The 21,563-nt window shown below is 43.8% G+C and overlaps 1 protein-coding gene across 4 annotated transcripts in view; it reads right to left on the bottom strand.

Annotated features, from left to right (window-relative positions):
• LOC137677193 (E3 ubiquitin-protein ligase KCMF1-like) overlaps positions 1-21,563 on the bottom strand; it is an 89,296-nt gene that overhangs the window by 48,452 nt on the left and 19,281 nt on the right. For 2 of the 4 annotated variants that reach the window (XM_068424462.1, XM_068424461.1), the window contains exon 2: positions 5,397-5,564. In XM_068424462.1, coding sequence (XP_068280563.1) covers positions 5,397-5,427 — 31 coding nt within the window. In that variant the 5' untranslated portion in view covers positions 5,428-5,564. Of the gene's footprint in view, positions 1-5,396; positions 5,565-6,918; positions 6,995-21,563 lie in introns of those variants that run through there. The other 2 variants (XM_068424460.1, XM_068424459.1) reach the window with 2 other exon arrangements.

Below are 21,563 nucleotides of genomic sequence, written 5' to 3' on the forward strand. Positions count from 1 at the left end.
CAGGAAGGCTGGACACTCTTCAAGAAAGAAATCTTAAAGGCGCAGGAGCAGGTCGTCCCCATGTGCCGAAAGACGAGCTGGCAGGGAAGAGGACCGGCCTGGCTGAACAGAGAGCTTTGGCTGGAACTCAGGAAAAAAAAGGAGAGTTTATGACCTTTGGAAGAAGGGGCAGGTGACTCAGGAGGACTACAAGGATGTCGTGAGGCTTTGCAGGGAGAAAATTAGAAGGGCCAAAGCCCAACTAGAACTTAATCTGGCCACTGCCGTAAAAGACAATAAAAAATGTTTCTATAAATACATCAGCAACAAGAGGAGGGCCAAGGAGAATCTCCATCCTTTATTGGATGCGAGGGGGGAACATAGTGACAAAGGCTGAGGAAAAGGCTGAGGTGCTTAATGCCTTCGTTGCCTCAATCTTTAGTAGTAAGACTACTGTTCTCTGGGCACCCAGCCCCCTGAGCTGGAGGACAGGGACGGGGAGCAGAGTGAAGCCCCCATAATCCAAGAGGAAATGGTTAGTGACCTGCTACACCACTTTGACACACACAAGTCTATGGGGCCGGATGGGATCCACCCAAGGGTTCTGAGGGAGCTGGCAGAAGTGCTCACCGAGCCACTTTCCATCTATCAGCAGTCCTGGCTAACCGGGGAAGGTCATGGAGCAGATCATCTTGAGTGCCATCACGCGGCACGTACAGGACAACCAGGCGATCAGGCCCAGTCAGCATGGGTTTATGAAAGGCAGGTCCTGCTTGACTAACCTGATCTCCTTCTGTGACAAGGTGACCTGCTTACTGGATGAGGGACAGGCTGTGGATGTTGTCTACCTGGACTTTAGTAAAGCCTTTGACACCATTTCCCACAGCATCCTCCTGGAGACACTGGCTGCTTATGGCTTGGATGGGCGTACGCTTTGCTGGGTAAAAAACTGGCTGGATGGCCAGGCCCAAAGAGTTGTGGTGAATGGAGTTAAATCCAGTTGGCGGCCAGTCACAAGTGGTGTTCCCCAGGGCTGAGTATTGGGGCCAGTTCTCTTCAATATCTTTATCAATGCTCTGGACGAGGGGATCGAGTGCACCCTCAGTAAGTTCACAGACGACACCAAGTTGGGCAGGAGTGCTGATCTGCTGGAGGGTAGGAAGGCTCTGCAGAGGGATCTGGACAGGCTGGATCGATGTGTCAAGGCCAACTGTATGAGCTTCAACAAGGATAAGTGCCAGGTCCTGCACTTGGGGCACAACAACCCCCCGCACCGCTACAGGCTGGGGGAAGAGTGGCTGGAAAGCTGCCTGGGGGAAAAGGACCTGGGAGTGTTGGTCGATGGCCGGCTGAACATGAGCCAGCAGTGTGCCCAGGTGGCCAAGAAGGCCAACAGCATCCTGGCTTGTATCAGAAATAGTGTGGCCAGCAGGACTAGGGAAGTGATCGTCCCCCTGTACTCGGCACTGGTGAGGCCGCACCTTGAATACTGTGTTCAGTTTTGGGCCCCGCACTTCAAGAAAGACCTTGAGGTGCTGGAGTCCAAAGAAGGGCAACAAAGCTGGTGAAGGGTCTAGAGCACAAGTCTTATGAGGAGCAGCTGAGGGAACTGGGGTAGTTTAGTCAGGAGAAAAGGAGGCTCAGGGGAGACCTTATCGCTCTCTACAACTACGTGAAAGGAGGTTGTAGCGAGGCGGGTATCAGTCTCTTCTCCCAAGTAACAAGCGATAGGACAAGAGGAAACGGCCTCAAGTTGCACCAGGGGAGGTTTAGATTGGATATCAGGAAAAATTTCTTCACTGAAAGGGTTATCAAGCAGTAGAACAGGCTGCCCAGGGAAGTGGTGGAGTCACCATCCCTGGAGGGATTTAAAAGATGAATAGATGTGGTGCTGAGGGACATGGTTTAGTGGTGGACTTGGTAGTGTTAGATTAATGGTTGGACTCAATGATCTTAAAGGTCCTTTCCAACCAAAACGATTCTATGATTCTATGACAAATGAATCCCATCAGGCCCCAGCATACCTCGTGTCTTGAATGCTCTTCCATGATTTAAAATCCCAAAGTTTTGGCATAGATACCAGTCCTGGAGCCAGGTATTGATATCCTGGGCTCACCTGTTTCTGCTGAGGTCTCCCCCCATTACTGGGAGGACTGAGGAAAACACTACCTGTGCTCCCAAATTTTTTAGCATTCTTCCCAGGGCTCTGAAGTCTCTTTTGATTGACCTCAGACTTTTTCTTGTGACATCATTTGTACCCATGTGAAAGAGCAAGAATGGACAGTAGTCTGAAGGTTGAACTAGGCTCTTCAGTCTTGTGGTGACGTCCATGATTCAGGCCCCAGGGAGGCAGCGAACTTCCCTGAAAAGAGGGTCCGGTCTGCAAATGGGTGCTTCCGTTCTGCACAGGAGGGAATCACCGATGACCATAACTCATCATTGTTTCTTCTCAGCGCTGGTCTTAATGCAGATCTTGTTGTGAGTGGTTGGTCTGTCTGACCTTGGCAAGACTGCTTGCACAGGTTCCTCCTCTATCTCATTATGTGCTTCATCTGCCAAAGCCAGGTCCTTGTGCATATTCTGTAAGGGCATCTTAGACAGTAAGGAGGGGTTTCTCTTGCAGCTCCGTGCTATGACCTTCTTCCACCCCTCCTTATCCTTATCCTTCTGGGGGATGAAGGGATTGAGAGCAGCCCTGCCGAGAAGGACTTGGGGGTACTGGTGGATGAAAAGCTGGACACATGAGCCGACAATGTGCACCTGCAGCCCAGAAAGCCAACCGTATCCTGGGCTGCATATCAAGAAAAGCATGGCCAGCAGGTCAAGGAAGGTGATTCTTCCCCTCTACTCTGCTCTCGTGAGACCCCACCTGGAATACTGCATCCAGCTCTGGAGTCCTCAGCACAAGAAAGACATGGACCTGTTGGAGTGGGTCCAGAGGAGGGCAACAAAAATGATCAGAGGGCTGGAGCACCTCTCCTATGAAGAAAGGCTGAGAGAGTTGGGGCTGTTCAGCCTGGAGAAGAGAAGGCTCCGGGGAGACCTTATTGCAGCCTTCCAGTACTTAAAGGGGGCCTATAAGAAAGATGGGGACAGACTTTTTAGCAGGGTCTGTAGTGACAGGACAAGGCGTAACGGTTTTAACCTGAAAGAGGGGAGATTTAGATTAGATATTAGTAAGAAATTCTTTATTGTGAGGGTGGTGAGACACTGGAACAGGTTGCCCAGAGAGGTGGTAGATGCCCCATCCCCGGAAGTGTTCAAGGTCAGGTTGGACAGGTCTCTGAGCAACCTGATCTAGTTGAAGATGTCCCTGTTCACTGCAGAAGGGTTGGACTAGATGACCTTTAAAGGTCCCTTCCCACACAAACTATTCCATGGTTCTATGACTACCCCTTGTGACACTGCCTTCCTCCTGGCACAAAGCAGATCTTGGACCTGCCTCCATAGTGGCCATGCTGAGTTGGCTTCTATGCATCATAGATGGCAGAGTACAGCTCCATTGATCAATCTCCCCCTCAGACTCTCAAATACTCCTCAGTCTGCTCACCTCCTCCTGCAGATCAGCCACCAAGCAGAGCAGTTCATCTATCTGGTCACACCTCCCACAGTCTTGCTTGCGATCACTTTCCACCTCTAGAAATATCCCTTCACACATCCCACAGCCAGAAACCTGGGTGGTCGCGTGCTCTGACAGGAGCTCTGTCTGTGTGGCTGCATTGGTTCTACCAGGTGCTAGAAGCTCAGGAGAAGCAGAGGACACTGCTTTTTGCCAGGTGGTCACCATGCTGCCACACACCATGCGCCTGCCCGCTGGGAATATATATGCTCATCCGTTGCAGTCAACTGGGCAGTTTTTGCCTGCTTAAATCTCCCGCGCTGCTGGGTGTGGGCTCTGCCCCTTGCTGTCTCTTCCATTCAGCAGGTCTGGGGTCAGTTGCTTGGGGAATGCCCCCTGTTCAGACAAGCCTCTACTTGTCCACATGTATCCGTCGTGGGGTTTTTAAAATTATATGAGTAACACACCCTAATCCAAAGGTGTGTTTACTTAGAGGCTTTCAAAGAAAAATATTGAGGTTTCCAAGATACAAAATGTTTTCTACATGCACAGAACATTCACAAGATTGGTTGGAAGGACTTTTAAAAAGTTAAATGACTTGCAATAAATTTTCCCATTGTATTACATTCAAACTTTTAGCATTGAATGTTAACTTACAGCTCCACAGCAAGCATACATCAGTCCCCTTATGATGATGCTGCCATTTAACCCTATATGTAATATACAAGAATAGTTGTCATCAGGGGACAAATAAGTTTGAACCATATATCTCAAACAGTGACCAGAACTTTTAATTAATATATAACTGTTACACAATTTTTTTTATCTCATGAATAAGGAAAAGAAAAAAGTGAAGCCCAAGAAGAAATATCTAGAAACTTAAATGTATATATCATTTTCAAAAATATATTTGTATATTTAAAATTGTCTTTCCAAACTCTGGATTCTCAGAGCATAGATTTCAAAGTCATTACAAAGAAGGCTTAGGGCAAGTAGCTACTTGAGAATTACATGTGAATGAGATACTTCTCTGCTCAAAGAGAGCTCTGAAAAATAAGCTGTATATTGGTATATTCAGCTGTTCTGAGCTTTAAATGCATATAGGAAGTAGCATAATGTATATATTCAATACTTTTTTTTAAACAATAAGGTAAAAAAATTACTAAGAGCTGAAAAACTTAAAAAACAATATAGTTTGAATCACTACAGTTTTTACTAAAACATTAGCCTTATGGGCTTAAAACAGGTGTAAAAAGAAATAAGCATCCAATGTCAACATCATCTTAATGCAAAGATTTGCTATAGAAGTATCTCCTGAACTACAACACTGGTGTTATAAATATGATGTGATAGAAATGACTCAGGGAAAACAGCAACTAAGAAAACTACTTCCCAGCCCTTGCCACTAGTCTTCCACATTCAGTACAGCCTACCACCCCTGCTGCATTAACATCCCCTGATGTAACTGGAAAACAACATTTTCCCCAAATTCTCACCACTATTTCTCTTCTTTACCACGTTACTTTCTGGTACAACATATTGGGGGAAGGGGGGGTGGGTGCATGTAGTTTTGTTGCACCTTTTGAATTGGAAGTTAATTTAGGAGTAATCCTTTTTATCAGGTATATATCTAATAGTCTGATAATTTGCTGTGTACCAAAACACTTAACCCAAAATAGTAAAGCAGATTTCATATGCTAGAACCAAAGAGAAAACAAGTTTTTTATCACAGAGATAGGAACTTAATATAATTTTCAGCATGCTATTTGGGGGAAAAAAGTTCCTAAAAGTAGCAAAACAAAAACACAAGTTTTTAACTACTGCAAGCAACTCTAATATGAATGAAATTATTACTTACCAAAATCTACTCTTGTTAGTATGCACTGCATTGGATGGTCAGTTGTATGCCTCGTTGTTGTTGCACCACTTTCATAACAAGTTGCACACAAATCGTAATCATAGCAAATTAAACACTTGTATCTGCGACCTCGAAAATTTCCTTTTAAACATGCATCACAGCTGACACCTGTGAACAAGGAAAATTGCTTGAAAACAACAATAATTTCACATTGTTTTAATGATACAGATTTGTTGCTATCTCCCCCCAACAACAAAAGGAATTCAGTTGAGAAGCTTTTATGCAGCTGATGCACAATAAGACTCAATTTTAAGCATATTTATATCTTTAAAAAGGCAGTAATAATCCAAAGTGAAAGGAAAACTCAAAGTAAAATAAAAACCAGTCAAGCACTCAAAATGATAATTGGTTAGGCTATAAATTCTTTTTAATCACTCTTTTCCACTGTTCGGAAGCTTGGTTCAAAACACTCTCGAGACTAAACAGTACAGTGGTTGATCTGGAAGTTTTGTGGAAAAAAAGCAAACAAAGAAAAAGCCCACAACAGACCATCTCAGAAGCCATACAAAAACATACACCACCACCACATAACACCATCCCTCCCTGGCTTTTGTGTTTATTTTTATACTTTCTAATAGTTCAATTCTGAAGAATGCCACAACCATTTTTCACAACGTATACATATCTGGGATCAGAAATTTGGGTCTTCTATTTTGAAGTACAGAAGAACTTTGAATACATCTTAATTTTATGTTGCATCAGCTCTTCAGCTTCTTCCTTTTAGAAGTTCAATCTTTGCACTGTAAATCAGTCACACTGCCTGTGTCAGGAAAAGGCTTCATTATCTTCTAAAGGTTTTTGCAATTTTCTCGATGTCATTTCAGCTCTCTGCTGCTAATTCAGATAAAGGCAAAGGAAGCATCATCATTTTTTCATCTGTCAAGGCCCATGAAAAGTTCTTTCACTTGCAGTAGTAAATTAAGGGCCTTCATGAAAATAACTACTATGTACAACACATGCAATAATATTTTGATCTAAGTCCTCTTTCAGGATCGATTTAAAAAAGCTTTTCATACTTCAGTGCAAATGGAGAAAATGTTATAGAAACAACGTTATTTGAAGAAAGCACTGACATTGACTCCAAGAGGATTAGTAGAGAAAGATCAGCGAGGTCTCAAAACTGCAAATATCCCAATAATCATTTCCTAACTATGAATTTTATGATCAGATAAAAATCTAGTATTAACACAAGTCACCACTACTACTTGCAATGTCAGGTCCAGAGGACAAAATTAAATTACATAGAGAGAATTCTCTCAACATCTCTCCAAGCTAGTATTTCTTCATATCACTCTAAATTACCATGTTTTCATTTTGATAACCTGACAGCAGGTGACATAACATACTTTCATATCCTTTAATGTAACAGGAGAGGAAAGTGTCAAGAAAAAGAAGCCTCATAAGTTCAAGCTCTGTTCTTTTTAACCCATACAGTGTGCTAATTAAAAATTTAGAAGTTTACCTCTCTGAAAGATACCCATACTGAAAGATAACAGAATGCCAAATTGAACTGGAAGCATCCATATTAATCTTGTGTTTTGAGTAAAAACACACACTCAGGAAAGGTTCTGTTATAAGCAGGGAACAAAAAGAACAAACGAATAAACAATTGTGAAAAGAATTCTGATTTACATGATGTGTTAGTGACTTTTTAAAAGCTTTTAAAATTAATTCCTATTCAATGGAAACTGTTCTCCTGCATCTTCTCCAGAATGATCTTATGGAAATGACCACAGAAGAGAAATATTCCAGTTTATTTTTAAATTAAGTTTTTGATGCATTTTACCTTAGAGAATAGCAAGGAGACTTTTTCAGTTTTTCTACTATCAATTATAAATACACAAATACACATGTAGACTGATAAACAGGCCCAAATAATGACACTTATACCAATGTACCCTCTCCTCACAATCAGAATAACTGGGGCTACGAGGTCTAGTAAAAAACTTGTTGCTCATGAACAAAAACGAGCTTGCTTTTTAATGCAACACAATTCCACTAGAGGGTAGCATTGAGTTAAAAGCCTAAAGATTTTTTTACCCATTATACCTTTTAATGATCAAACTTCACTCCTAAAGGCATCTTCAACAGTATTCCCTCCTCGGTAATATCAATCACTTTCTACAGGTAAGCATTTTGAATTTATGGACGAATCAAGAGATGCATAACAGTCCCATGAATAAAAAAAAAAAAAAAGAGCGAGCTTGTTTTCTTTTAAAACATTGGACTCAATATTCTGGTATGTCAAGTTAACCACATTTTTCACCTCTATCATGGCTAAAAACTTCAGAGAAGTAGTTACCACACAATATTTTATATGCAACATGCTTAATAGTAACATACTAAATAGAATCGTAGAATGGTTTAGGTTGGAAGGGACCTTAAAGATCATCTAGTTCCAGCCCCCCTGCCACGGGCAGGGACACCTTCCACTAGACCAGGTTGCTCCAAGCCCCATCCAACCTGGCCTTGAACACTGCCAGGGAGGGGGCAGCCACAGCTTCTCTGGGCAACCTGGGCCAGGGTCTCACCACCCTCACAGCAAAGAATTTCTTCCTCATATCTCATCTCAATCTCCCCTCTTTCAGTTTAAAACCATTCCCCCTCATCCTGTCACTCCATGCCCTTGTAAAACGTCCCTCTACAGCTTTCCTGTAGCCCCTTCAGGTACTGGAAGGTGCTAGAAGATCTCCCCAGACAGAGCCTTCTCTTCTCCAGGCTGAAGAGCCCCAGCTCTCTCAGCCTGTCTCCATTGCAGAGGTGCTCCAGCCCTCTGAGCATCTCCGTGGCCTCCTCTGGACTCGCTCCAACAGCTCCGTGTCCTTCTCATGTTGGGGGCCCCAGAGCTGGACGCAGCACTGCAGGGGGGGTCTCACGAGAGCGGAGCAGAGGGGCAGAATCCCCTCCCTCGACCTGCTGGGGATGCAGCCCAGGACACGGTTGGCTTTCTGGGCTGCAAGCGCACATTGCAGGCTCATGGTGAGCTTCTCATCAACCATCACCCCCAAGTCCTTCTCTTCAGGGCTGCTCTCAATCCATTCTCCGCCCAGCCTGTATTTGTGCTTGGGATTGCCCCGACCCACATGCAGGACCTTGCACTTGGCCTTGTTGAACTTCACGTGGTTTGCACGGGCCCACTTCTCAAGCCTGTCAAGGTCCCTCTGGATGGCATCCCTTCCCTCCAGCGTGTCACCACACCACACAGCTTGGTGTCGTCGGCAAACTTGCTGAGGGCGCACTCAATCCCACTGTCCAGGTCACCGACAAAGATGTTAAACAGCACTGGTTCCAATACCGACCCCTGAGGAACGCCACTCGTCACTGGTCTCCACTTGGACATTGAGCCGTTGACCGTAACTCTTTGAGCACGATCATCCAGCCAATTCCTTATCCACCGAGTGGTCCATCCGTTGAGTCCATTTCTCTCCAATTTAGAGACAAGGATGTCATGCGGGACAGTGTCAAATGCTTTGCACAAGTCCAAGTAGATGACATCAGTCACTCTTCCTCTATCCACCAGCGCTGTAACCCTGTTGCAGAAGGCCACCAAATTTGTCAGGTATGATTTGCCCTTAGTGAAGCCATGTTGGCTGTCATCAACCACCTCCTTGATTTCCATGTGCCTCAGTATAGTTTCCAGGAGGATCTGCTCCATGATCTTGCCAGGCACAGAGGTGAGACTGACTGGCCTGTAGTTCCCCGGGTCTTCCTTTTTTCCCTTCTTGAAGATGGGGGTTATGTTTCCCCTTTTCCAGTCAGTGAGGACTTCACCAGACTGCCACGACTTCTCAAAAATGATGGATAATGGCTTAGCAACTTCATCCGCCAGTTCCCTCAGGACTCGTGGATGTACCTCATCAGGTCCCATGGACTTGTGCGCCTCCAGGTTCCTTAGATGGTCTCGAACCTGATCTTCTACAGTGGGAGGTGCTTCATCCTTCCAGTCCCTGCCTCTGCCTTCTGCGACTTGGGCGGTGTGGCTAGAGCATTTGTCGGTGAAGAATGAGGCAAAAAAGTCGTTGAGTACCTCAGCCTTCTCTGTATCCTGGGTAACCAGGTCTCCCGTTGCCTTCCGGAGAGGGCCCACATTTTCCCTAGGTCTTCCTTTTATCACTGACACACCTATAGAAGCATTTCTTGTTGCCCTTGACGTCCCTGGCCAGGTTTAATTCCATCAGGCCTTTAGCTTTCCTAACCTGGTCCCTGGCTGCTCAGACAATTTCGCTGTATTCCTCCCAGGCTACCTGTCCTTGCTTCCACCCTCTGTAGGCTTCCTCCTTGTGCCTGAGTTTGTCCAGGAGCTCCTTGTTCATCCATGCGGGACTCCTGGTGTTTTTGCCTGACATCCTCTTTGTCGGGATGCATCACTCCTGAGCCTGGAGGAGGTGGTCCTTGAATACTAACCAGCTTTCTTGGGCCCCTCTTCCCTCCAGGGCTTTATCCCAAGGGACTCTCCCAAGCAGGTCCCTGAAGAGGTCAAAGTCTGCTCTCCTGAAGCCCAGGGTGGTGAGCTGGCTGTGCGCCCTCCTTGCTGCCCTATGGATCTTGAACTCCACCATTTCATGGTCACTGCAGCCAAGGCTGCCCTTGAGGTTCATGTCCCCCACCAGCCCCTCCTTGTTGGTGAGAACAAGGTCCAGCATGGCACTTCTCCTCGTTGGCTCCTCTGTCACTTGGTGACAGCGCTACAGTCTTGGGGAAGAGTGGCTGGAAAGCTGCCTGGAGGAACAGGACCTGGGAGTGTTGGTCGATGGCCAGCTGAATATGAGCCAGCAGTGTGCGCAGGTGGCCAAGAAGGCCAACAGCATCTTGGCTTGTGTCAGAAATAGTGTGTCCAGCAGGACTAGGGAAGTGATCGTCCCCCTGTATGTGTGAGCCACTGGTGAGGCTGCACCTCGAGTACTGTGTCCAGTTCTGGGCCCCTCACTTCAAGACAGACATTGAGGTGCTGGAGCAAGTCCAAAGAAGGGCAACGGAGCTGGTGAAGGGTCTAGAGCACAAGTCTTATGAGGAGCAGCTGAGGGAACTGGGGTTGCTTAGCCTGGAGAAAAGGAGGCTGAGGGGAGACCTTATCGCTCTCTACCACTACTTGAAAGGAGGGTGTAGCGAGGTGGGGGTTGGTCTCTTCTCCCAAGTAACAAATGATAGGATGAGAGGAAACGGCCTCAAGTTGTGCCAGGGGAGGTTTAGATTGGATATTAGGAAAAAATTCTTCTTCATGCTTAGGGACATGGTTTAGTGGTGGACTTGGCAGTGCTAGGTTTATGGTTTGACTCTATGATCTTAAGGGTCTTTTCCAACCTAAATGATTCTATGATTCTATTTCAATTGGCATGACTTATAGCAGCCACATGAAGGATATTTTCAAACCACATGAAAGATGTCTCAAAGATGAATTGTCATCTGAAGTGAAAAGCTCAAGATCTAAGCTGCCAAAACTATAAATCATTGCAAACTTCACTCATCAGTAGACTAAGTCAGAACTCAGCAGCTAGTTTTCTTATGAAGAATGCATCATCAAGGGAAATCATACAGTGAAACTGCAGTATTTAGTTGTTTCATAATGTTTGCGGCAGAGAGCAAGAAGCATTGCACATTTAGCAATATTTGGGACGCATATTTAACTTTTAGAAATACGAAAGTGAGAAAAAAGATTATCCCCTAATGACTATAAAACCTACTTTAAATGGACATGAAACCTGCATCTGAGGTATTCAAATAGAAAATGTTCCTGGCTAAGAAAGCTCAATGGGGACAGCAAGATTTAGCTGTGGATACAGAACAGTATCTCAAGGTTAGAAAAACAATTTAGACTAAACCCCTTTAGTTTTAGCAGGGCACTGAAGCAATGTTATGTTTGTGGGTAGTTCCACTAATGTAACATTCCAGTTAAGTGTTCAAGAACTAGCCTTCTGGCCTGTAACTTGATTACAGTTTTTCCTTCATTAATACACAAAGTAAGGATTACCAAATTCTTTTGGTATCTTACATACATACAAAACTAGCCTAACAATGATCTCTTCTCCAGAAGAAAAGTGCCAGTTATCTAAACTTTTCTTCCTAACTTATACAGAGTGCTAAGTAGGTTAATCCTTCTCAAAGACTAATGGAATTACATGCAAAAATACCACTCAATTTCAACATGCAACATCATCCTACAGCAGCATGGAAAAGGAAGCAACCAGATTAAAGTGTTTCCAACATTAATTGGTAGGACTGAGGCTGCAGCAAGGTAGATTTGTAGTGGAATAGAAAGGAGAAAGAAAACCAGGCCTATACTAGGCCAGAATGGCAGAAGAGTTATTGTTCTCCAAATGAGACTCTTCCTCTCTCCCCCAAGCTGGAGTAGAAGCAGATCCCCAGATCTTGTTCACTCTCCATTATCAACAATAATGGAGAGTCCACTGCTACAGCATCTGATACTTGTCTGACCCTATTCTAAAGATATGAGCACCATCCAGTACTGCTAAGCCATCGAGTTTCAGCTCTGCTCATAACATATATAGGTGTAAACCCCAGATTCCAGAAGTTACACATAAAAAGTGCAAGTCATCTAGAAAGCAAGTAACAAGTGATTAATAAGCACCCAATAAAGTCTGACTTGCCCAACACTCTACAATAGACATGTGGCAGAGGTACAGTCAGTTTTCCACAGCAATATCTTAAACGTGAATCTATCGGTTTCCTTCCTGAACTTCCCGACACACATATCAGCTCTTGCAAGAAAATCAGCAATAATTTTTTTTTTGGGGGGGGGGGGAATCACCTCTCTCGACCTTCTGGCCATGCTTTTTTTTATGCAGCCCAGGATGTGATTGGCTTTCTGGGATGCAAGTGCACACTGCCAGCTCATGTCCAATTTTTCATCCACCAGTATCCCCAAGTTCTCCACAGGTCTGCTCTCAACCCATTCATCCCCCAGTCTGTACTGATACTGGGGACTGCCCTGATCCAGGTGCAGGACCTTGCACTTGGCCTTGTTGATCTTCATGAGGTTCCCATGGGCCCACTCCTCAAGCCTCTCAAGGTCCCTCTGGCTCGCATCCCTTCCCTCTGGCGAATCAACTGCACCACTCAGCTTGGTGTCGTCTGCAAACTTGCTGAGGGTGCACTCAATCCCACTGTCCATGTCATTAATAAAGATATTAAATAGCATTGGTCACAATACGGACCCTTGAGGGACACCTCTCGTTACTGGTTTCCACTTGGACATTGAGCCGTTGACTAGAACTCTTTGATGCAGCCATCCAGCCAATACCTTATCCATCTAACAGTACTTCCATCAAACCCATCTCTCCAATTTAGAGGCAAGAATGTTGTGGGGGACCCTATCAAAGGCCTTACAGAAATCTAAGTAGATGACGTCTGTAGCTCTTCCCTTGTCCACTGATGCAGTCACTCCACCATAGAAGGCCACTAGATTAGTCAGGTAGAATTTGCCCTTGGTGAAGCCATGTTGGCTGTCTCTAATCACCTCCCTGTCACCCATATGGTTCAACATGTCTTCCAGGAGGATCTGTTCCATGATCTTACCAGGCACAGAGGTGAAGCTGACTGGTCAGGAGTTCCCAGGGTTCTCCTTTTTACCCTTTTTAAAAATGGGCGTGATGTTTCCCTTTTTTCCAGTCACTGGGGACTTCACTATACTGCCATGACTTTTCAAATATGATGGAGAGTGGCTTGGCAACTATATCAGCCAATTCCCTCAGGACCCTGGGATATATCTCATCAGGTCCCATGGACTTGTTTATGTTCAGGTTCCTCAGGTGGTCTCAAACTTGATCTTTTCTTGTGATGGGAGGGACTTTGTTCCCCTTCCCTGCTTTGAGATTCAGGGGCTTGAGAGATGTGGGAAGAGAGATTGCCAGTGAAAACTGAGGCAAAAAATTTTGTTGAGTACCTCGAGTATATCTATCATACCAGGAGAGGGCATGCCATAACTAACACCAATGCTACAGGCCTAAGAATAATCTTGCAATCCAAGTATAAACACCAAGTGCTTAATTTTTCCCTTTTATATTATATCACCGAAACAGTTTCACTACCACCCTAGGTGGAACAGTCTGTTGGCCAAAGTTGTTTTCTTACAATCCTAGCTGGATGTCATAACATAGATTACTAGTAGACCCAGGGAATGCAGTTTATTTTTAAATGTATGCAATACAAGGTTACATTCAAACAAGTGATCAAGTTCACTGAACTTTGTTCCCCCCCCCTCCCATCACTAAACTACTGATGTTATCAAGTTGATTATCACAGGAACCAAGCCACTGAGAGGATACAACACAAATACTTCTACAGGATAAAATATAAACATTACCTGTTTATACCGAAGTAGACCAGAATGGGTTCTATAACAAAACACTCTAAGTATAACTTGGATCAGTTTCTGCCAATATTAAACATATACTCTCAATATGCCAAGATAAAAGAGTTCTAAGGATTTACATGCAAATCTGCAGATGCTTTCAGCTCTTCAATTATACCTCTGGGACACCAAGCACATGAATCAGACTCCTCTAGTTAGACACTTTTGAAAATTGGACCTGCTCTCTAGACAGCATTTGAAACCCCACCCCACCCCCCAAAAAAAATTATATGGCCTACAATCTAATACAACTATCTTCCTGACAAGCCAGGATGAACACTTCCCAGTCTCAGCTCTAGTGAAGAGCAAACCTTTATCCACTTTAAAGATAAAACACAGACAAAAAAAACTGGACATCCTTATACCAAATTAAGAAAGCAACCATGGACAAGATGACAATTTTAATATGCTATAGATTCCTAGGCAACTCATCTAGATAAGATAAAACAACTGCAGAAAACTCTCATCATCTCAAGAATGCTTTAGTTTGTTGAGCAACATGCAATTGCTTAATTCACATTATTGGAGAAGAGCTATTATTGCTGAAACCTCCAAGAATAACACTTCTATTTGCTGCCTTTTATGCATTTTTTTACTAGCTTTACGACTTCCAAAAAACACTGCAAAAGAGACAAACCATGTTTTTCACAGTTAAATAAGCAAATAACTTCACATTGGTAATACTGACCATGCAAAATTTATTCTTTATGCCTGATGCCCTAATCAGTCTCTTTATGATTATAGTCTACTTTTCTCCAAGTTAGTTTAAAGAGCTATTGATAAAGCACTTCCTCCTACAGCACACAGATATGCCTGTATTCAGACTACTATGGACCTTTGTATTTAAGAAAAACGTTAGGTATCTTCTCAAAATATTACATTTAACATATCTAAACATTTAGAAGATACAGAAGTCAAGCTGAAAGCAAAACTTATTTACAATAAAAGTTTTTTCATACCTAATAACTTTATAAAATAGAATTACAAACTTAGTGGGCAATGCAAGGACTTGTAATCAAGCAACTTTGTTTTAATTAAATATCTGTCTCTCAATAGCCTTATCTTTCAATTAAGATAATTTAGTCTTCAAACACCATCACAACATGAAAGCTTGCTTAACTACTATAAATACAGTAATTTAAGTAAACAGCAATGCATTGTATCAGCACAGAAAGACTTATGTGGCAGCATAAGAATTGGCACTGTGCATGGTCTTACTTAACATTTCTGTTAGTTTGGAAATTGGTAAACAGCACATGAATTCTATGAGCAGAGAATACTTGAACTGAGGAGAGCTCTAAACAGTAACAAGTGCAAGAAAATATTAATAGCAGCACCCTAACCCTGCATTCATTAAAATCAATGGTGAAGTTTCTCATTTAATAGCATGGGATCAAGGTCCTGAGGTTTTTGTAGTTGTGGAAAGGACAATAAAGATTCGGCTTGGGAAAACACAGGCTGAAAGTGTCACCGAAATGGGGGATATAAAACTCCTTAACGCCAGGTTATAGCATTAACGAGCAGGCATTACTTTATTTGGCCGAGGGACATGGGGGATCGCTCCACCTAACATGTCCACCGAGGCACAAAAGCACACTCATTATATACATTATAGAAAAATGAATATTCATACAATTCCAAGAAAAGCCCACCTATTCCAAGAAACTTATGCATATGCTAATACGTTATGTAATTGTCTTTGCGCATGCGTACTGACAGGAAAGTTGATTCTGTCTAAAGGTAACACAGAGTAGGCCTTTAGAACTTAACTCTGAGGCCTACTCTTACTAAACCATCTGGTATCAAAAGGGGGGGAGGAATCGCCTGAAAACTAATTTTATAGTTAGCATGAAGAGAAGTGAAATGGTTGGGGCCCCCAAGAACAAGGAGGATGTTGTAAATACCTTAATTACTCGACTATCCTGGGTGCTCAACTAAACAAAGGGAAGCCTTTACAATTTGGAGAGTGGTAATGGCTGTAAGATAAGGAGGCTCCAGGATGGTCTCACTTCAGATGGCTGGGCCTTGGGATGGGCAGATGCAGGAGAACATAGAGATAAGGGAATTGCAACAGCTGCCTCGAAGGCCGTGGCCTACGTGATCCCCGGACTGAGTTTGCGCAGAAGCAGGGGTCAGTCAGCGAACACAGTGAGGAAGACTACAAGCCTTCATCTGAAGACCCCTGATGACCACCAGAGAAAACGACTGCGCATACAAAGCGGACATTTGCATATCTCGTGGCTATGTAAATGACTTCTCGGAAATCCTATGACTATGTATGACTTTATGGTATATAGTCTCTGAAAATCTGCCAAACCGGCGGAGCACTCATGGTGGATAATCCCCAGTGCTGCCCAGCGCTGCAATAAAGAATGCCTGCTTAATAACACTCTGGGGTTATTGAGTTTCCTTTCGGACTCCTTACCCAGCCGCACCTAGCTTCCCACTTCGGTGAGGAAAGTTAGAAAGCAAGGGGGTTTGGAGATCTCCGATTTCTGTATCAGAAGGAACACAGAAAATCCTAAGGGTAGACAAAACAAAAATTAAGAACTGACATTTCTCTGTTGAGTCCTGCAAGGCTTAGGGGTTGTCTTGTTGTAGAAAAGCTTTGAAGGTTTTTAAGAACTTGCCTTAACACACAACAAAACACAAACAGAAAAGTGACAAAAAAGGAGAACATAAACAATGTGAACAAGTGATATACCCAATTAGGCTTCAGAGAACTAAGTAGTATGGCTCAGCTGAGCAGACAAACTGCCTTCACCTTAACTCATGCTTTTATAGACTCAACCAAGCTTTTTCTTTCAGCCACTGATTACTTAACACATCTGGCAATACTAAAACTCAATTTCCCTTGTAAACTCTTACCTTTACACAAGGCTAGGTGGAAATTGGCTATTCTATGTAAAAGGTACACTCTGTTAGGAGGTGCTGAAGCTAGTAGCTCAATAAAGGAAAGGCTACCACAGTGCCATACCCCCAGGTCCAAAGAGTAGCAAGACTGAATGAGCATGTATTTCCAATAGGCACACATGCACACAATACATACACACAAAGCCAGCCACACAGATCAACACTGACAGAAAAATACAGCAGCACTCTCACAAACAGCACCAATGGCCTGTTCCTGTTCCTCTCTCTGGCTGATCAGTATAAAAGCCCGTTAATGGAAAATACATACATATGTACAATATGAATCTCTCCAGTAGCTGGCCCCTAGATCCCTAGTCTCCCCCATTCCTGGCAACCGGGCATGTGAACTCTCAATGCCTGCAGCCCCACTCCAGCTGCTGGTACTTAGACCTCATGCATGTGTGCATACACACATACTGTGGATTCCTCCAGTTGATACCAGACGGTTCAATTTAGCAACGGTTTAGCAAGAGTAGGCCTCGGAGTAGGCTCTAAAGGCCTGCTCTGTGTTACCTTTACACAGAACAAACTTTCCTGTCAATAATTTTCCTTTTAGCTAGAATAATAATAATAGGTTCTGAAGTATCTACATGTTTTGTAGATAAAGTTTGTTTATGGGATTGATAACAAGGTTCTAGTAAATGATTCATGCTGTTTACACTTAGTCTTAGAAAAACAAAGGTCTCTGCTAATTATATAAGGCCAAAAGACAAAACAAAACTGTAAAGAACAACTTTGTGATGTCTAAATTAACTTGATTCATAAACTCTTGTGTCAGAGGAGAGATAAGTTCAAAACGATATCTTCTTCTTGGGAACACATGTACTTGTAAACAAGAAGGCCTCGACCAGGCTTGAGCACAAGCACGATTAAAGGGGAATTGCGACCACCAGAGACCCCCAGAGACCACCCAAGACCCCTTCCCCAATTTAGTACACATGCGTAAAGACATTACGTAATGCATTACATAACGTATTAGCATATGCATGGTTTTTTTTTGAATGGGTGGGCTTTTCTTGGAATTATGCATATAAGGAGCAAGCTTTTGTTCCTAGGTGTGCATGCTAGGAGGAGAGGTCCCCCATGCACCCAGCGCTGCAATAAACCAATGTCGTCTTTCTAAACTATCATTTGGTTTGGAGTTTTCTTGGTTACTATTTTCCGGTAACACAGTAACTGGTCTTAGACGCTCAGTCTATCCAGTAGCTGGCCCCTGGATCCCCCGGTCTTCCAGTTGCCTCACACAAAGGCACAGACACACAAACAGGTCTCTTCGGTAGTTCATCTGGACTTACGGCCTTTCTAGTAGCTGTCTTTCAGACCCTCTAGTCTCTCCAGTAACTGACACAGACTTACAACTTCTCCGATACCTGGCTCCCAAGCCTCTCATCCTACTGTCCGGCTTGAAGTTTACTAGCTATTACACACACTCACACAACTGGAAGGCACTCCAGTTGCTGGGACCTCAGGCTCATGAGCCCCTATAATTCCATGGCCCCTTCTCCAGTTGCTGGCATCTAGACCTCCATACACACGTGCACACAAAACATAGAACATCCTCACCTAGGAAAAAATAGTTAGGGAGCTTAATAAGACAGGACAGACTGCGCTGATCAGGCACAGGGCATGGCCAAACAAGCGTACTGATCAACAACCTGTTTACATATGATTGGGCCTTTTATCCCCTTATCCCTCTATTTTCCCATGTTTATTCCTCTCCAATCCACCTTGATACCTCCCCTTCCTTGCCTTTGGGCCTTCCCCTAAATACCCCATACTAAGTCTTGCACAATCCCAAAATGCCCTTCCCCTGCATCCTATGAGTCCTATATCCCTGAAGGCAGAACACACACACACCCCCATCCCCCAGAGTCTGCACAGTAATATAAGGAGAGCCTCTCTTGTTGACTCCTCTCAGCAGGTCTCATACCCAGACAATGGGCTGACTTGCAAAAATACTGGTTTCTTTGAACCCAAAATAATACAAGTGTACTGAAAAAATTATAGTAGAACATAAAAACACCTACGCTGGATCATTTAAATATTACCTGTGTTCTACCTTGAGGAATTCTCAAACATTTTCTTACAATGGAAACATAACAAAGAGAATGGCTTCACAACCACTCCCACCCACCATCACAGAGAATCTCTTTTCAGTCAGATAACACACCCACAGAAACTACAATTGCTTACAAGGAAAAGTAATACTAGGAAAGTACTGCCTTTAATATGAGAATTGTACAGTCTTTATAATAAAAAGCCTCAAGAACTTTCATGCCTACTTCAGTCAAGCTTTAAACTTTTTCAGTTCCTCTCCCCTCCTTTCACTCTCCACTGCACATGCTTTTTATCTATTGGCTTGTACTTTCCCCAAATACACAACCCAAACATCTGCCTGCCATACTACACATCCATCTTGCTTTCTCTTGGTCGCATAAGCAAGGGTCACCCCGTTGGTTTCATGATTCAAAGTTTCTAATTTCTCTCCTGTTGGCATACACAGGAAGTATCCAAAATATACCACAATATGATCCCCTTCCAGTCTTGCATCATTTTTACATACCTCAGACCTATTTCTCAACATAAAGTGCCTAAACATTCCTCCCTAACAATACATGAACACAAGAAAAGTAGTAAAAACAAATGACAAAACAACTTTACATATACCAATAAAGACTTTAAGAGCCACCACTGACCTATGGATCACAGTTGAAGCAATCACAGAATAACTTATATGGGAAGGGACTTCTGAAGGTTTCTGGTCTAACCCCCTACTCAAAGTAGGGCCAATGAAAGCAGATTGCACATAGCCTTGTCCAGTTGAGGTTTGAATGCATCCAAGGATGAAGATATCACAACCTCTCTGGGACCCTGTTGCATTTAACCACCCTCATGGGGGAAAAAGGTTTTTCCTCATATCTAATCAGGATTTACCATGTTCCAACTCGTTCCTCATTTCCTTATGTCCTGTGCTTGCATGCCTCTCAGAAGAGACTGGCTCCATCTTCTCTACTCCCTCCCATTAGGAAGTTTTAGACAGCAATAAGATCTCCCCAAGCCTTCTGTTCAAGAGATCTGGGTTTGTTCAGTCTCCCTTCACATATCACATGCTCCAGTCACCAACTATCTTGGTGGCCTGTGCTGGACTCAATCCAATGCAACAGAAAAATAGAATGGTGTCCTGGTTTGGCCTAAACCAGGCCAATTTTCCTTCCAGTGATTTTGACTTTCAGCTAAGCTTCTTCTAAGTAACTGCACTTTCTGAAACTAACTGCATGTTTTGCAGACAGTGTCTGCTTCTAGGGCTGATAATGCTGAAAGCTTGTAGTTATCGCTGAGGCACCGGTAGGGCTGTTATGCAGAAAGGCTCTTACTTATACTTATTCCTGGAGAAACCAAGGTCACTGCTAAATTCCTCATGGTCCACAAGTGAAACACCATAAAAGAGTCGCACTTGCGGGGAGGAGCGGAGAGGGCAGGTGACCCAAAATTGACCAACGAGGTGTTCTATCCCCTACACGTCATTCTCAGTATAAAGCTGAGGGATCACGAGGGTCTCGCTCTCTTCTTCCACGGCCAGCATCCCAAGAGGACTCTGTCCGTTTTTCCCCTGCCCTCAATTCCAATCCGTGCATTTCTGAACCCAGTTCCTGTCTGTTGCTGAGTCCAGTCCAGGACTTCCCAGAGCCTGCCCTGCAGCACCAGTGGTGACATGATCGTCATCGGGGGAGCTCGATCTTGGTTTTGTATATATTTGTATATATTTGATTATTTCCATTATTATACACTTTTTCATTATTACAGTTCATTAAAACTTTTAACTTTCCAACCTGTAAGCCTCTCTCCCTTTTCTCTTTTCCTTCCCCTTCTGGGGGAGGGAAAGGGTTAATAGAGAGCATCTGCCATCAGTTTAATAGCCAGCCCAGACTTAAACCATGATAAATATATTGGCACTCAACATGGGGCTTGAGAGGGGCTCTGACAGGTTGCTCTGATAAGTTCGAATCCCGGCTCTGGCAGGAGGAGACCCAGAGAGCTCAGTCGAGAGAGCATCAGATTTCTTCCTTTGAAAGTCTTGAGGGGTTGGAAATTAAAACAGACAGCTCACGTCATGTCATTTTTGAGCAAAGTGTTATCTCATATCTTTATAGAGCTTTTTACAGAGTTGAGTATTGTAATGCTGCCTTACCTGCCATATATGCTGTGTTACTGCTTATTCCTTGCTAATGTTTACATGCGGTTTATCAGTGGGCGCTGGTCAAAATGCATCATTTTGCTATGGGGTTTGATACTGATTTATGCCGTGATAAACTGGGCCGTTATATTCCAATCTCTTATCTCTATGACACAATGATGGGCAGCTTTAATCGCGAATCAGTAGCAGTGACTTCATCTGCATACTCCAGGTGTCCTTTAGCTGATTTTGTTAATAATTACATGTTCAATTTTACTTTGGGAAACGGTACTCTTCCCTTTTCTGCCAAGCTGATTCCGCTTGATTTTTGAGAATTTCTTATGTGGTTGGGGCTATCTAAATGGCATGTTCCTATTATCGGTTTTTCTGAATGTGTTTCAGGCGTGGTATAAAAGTAAATATCGGTGCAGCTGTAGGTGCTACACAGCAATTTCAGCTCCTATGTGTGCTGCCGCGGCAACATGCACCGCAGCTACTGTAACCCCTCTGACGGCCACTGCATCCACTCAAACCCTGGCAGCACACACCACAGCTGCTACACTCCCCAAGACGACCACTGCATCCACTCAAACTCCAACAATCGGTACTGCCACCACTCCAATTCCAACAGGCACCGCAGCTACGCCAGCCT

Source organism: Nyctibius grandis (assembly GCF_013368605.1).
Source record: "Nyctibius grandis isolate bNycGra1 chromosome W unlocalized genomic scaffold, bNycGra1.pri SUPER_W_unloc_2, whole genome shotgun sequence".
Classification (NCBI taxonomy): Eukaryota; Metazoa; Chordata; class Aves; order Nyctibiiformes; family Nyctibiidae; genus Nyctibius; species Nyctibius grandis.